The sequence below is a fragment of the Crocuta crocuta genome, unplaced genomic scaffold (assembly GCF_008692635.1).
Source record: "Crocuta crocuta isolate KB4526 unplaced genomic scaffold, BGI_CrCroc_1.0 scaffold110, whole genome shotgun sequence".
Classification (NCBI taxonomy): domain Eukaryota; kingdom Metazoa; phylum Chordata; class Mammalia; order Carnivora; family Hyaenidae; genus Crocuta; species Crocuta crocuta.
This window is the reverse complement of record NW_027527386.1, coordinates 2,806,238-2,807,608: the sequence shown is the minus strand read 5'-3', so window position 1 is coordinate 2,807,608 and position 1,371 is coordinate 2,806,238. Positions and strand designations below refer to the sequence as shown.

Below are 1,371 nucleotides of genomic sequence, written 5' to 3'. Positions count from 1 at the left end.
AGTGCTCGCCGCCCACCCTGCCCAGCAGCACGTCACCACCAGGCGGCCCTCGGGCCCAGACCTCACTCGAGCCCCCCCGACCCCCCAGCACTTCGACCTCCTGTACAGAACCGTTCAGAGGCTGCTGGTGAAGGCCAAGACGCAGTGACGCGCCGCCCGCCGCCCCCTCCGCGCCGCAGCGGCCGGCACCCGAATTACAGAGCTTGCCTGTGTGAGACCCGGGGGACTCTTTCTCTTTTCTGTCCCGTGAACTCTGGGAGGAGCATTTGGTGGAGGCCCCGGGGCCGGGCCGTGGACTTGGGGACGAGNAGTGATAAGGATGCCTGGCCTCTCGTCGGCTGGGCAGCGCCGGCCCCTCAGAGATTGGGTGCCCCCCACCCCGGCCGAGGCCGAGGGGAGCCACTCACCTTGGGTGCGGCTTCAGAACACGGGTCCCCAAGCCCCCGGCTCCTCCCCGCCTCCGCCCTCCCGCCGCGCCCTGGCGCTGGGCCTGTCTCCCGGCACCCCGTGCCCCTGGGGCGGCAGGCAGCAGGGGGACAGAGGAGGCGCCCTAGGCCTGTGCCCCTTCCCTCAGGCTCTCGGTGTCCTCACCCGCGGGGCGGAGGGGGTGTTCTGGGGCAGCGTCCAGGCTGGGGTCCAGGAGAGCCTTTGCTGGAGAAGCTGCGGCCGAGGGGCCCGCGGGGCGGCCCTCCCAGGACCTGGGACCTGGAGAGGAAGGTCTGGGCCTGAACCCCACAAATCAGGCCCCTTGTAAAGGGGGGGTGCAGGGGGCCTCCAGTGCTGCTGAGATTGACCTCAGGGAGACCCAGGCGAACCGATTCATTAGCAATATAATCAGTGAGGTGTTCTGTGCTGAGGGGAAGGGAAGGATCAGGATGAGGGAGGCGGGCTCTGGGCGCCCGCCTCAGCCCCCAGGGAGACCTTATTGGAGGGTCTGGAGGGGGGCACCGCTCCCTGCCTTGTGCCCCCACCCCCAGCTCTTCCCAGAAGCCAGCGCGCCGCTCACTGCGGGACGGCCTCCGAGGGGCTGGGTCTCCGTCTCCACCCTGGGCCTCCTGCCTTCGCCAAGCCAGACCGTCCCTGCCCCAGGCCCGGGGGGGGGGGGCAGGGGGGGGTCCACAGGCTCCCCTGCCTCTGCCCCGCCCCCCGCGGGCGGCCCGTCTCCCCCAGACACTGTTTACTGAGTGCCCAGCCGGCCCAGCGGCCTCTGGGGCAGGACAAGCTGACCGGCGTTGGCCCGTCTCCCGCAGGGCCTGCCCAGTGGGGTCCCTCCTGCGGGGGCGGCGGGGACTGCCGACTGTTCAGAGCTCAGGCTGCTTGGGGACGGACTTGGACGATGAGAAAATAAAGCCATATCGAATGACCCGCCTC

The 1,371-nt window shown here is 70.3% G+C and overlaps 1 protein-coding gene across 1 annotated transcript in view; it reads left to right on the top strand.

The window, feature by feature from the left end:
* Positions 1-302, top strand: part of NCLN (nicalin) — an 18,534-nt gene extending 18,232 nt beyond the window's left edge. Inside the window, exon 15 of the mRNA XM_077751840.1 lies at positions 89-302. Coding sequence (XP_077607966.1) covers positions 89-148 — 60 coding nt within the window. The 3' untranslated portion in view covers positions 149-302. The remainder of the gene's footprint in view (positions 1-88) is intronic.
* The last annotated feature ends 1,069 nt before the right edge of the window (positions 303-1,371 follow it).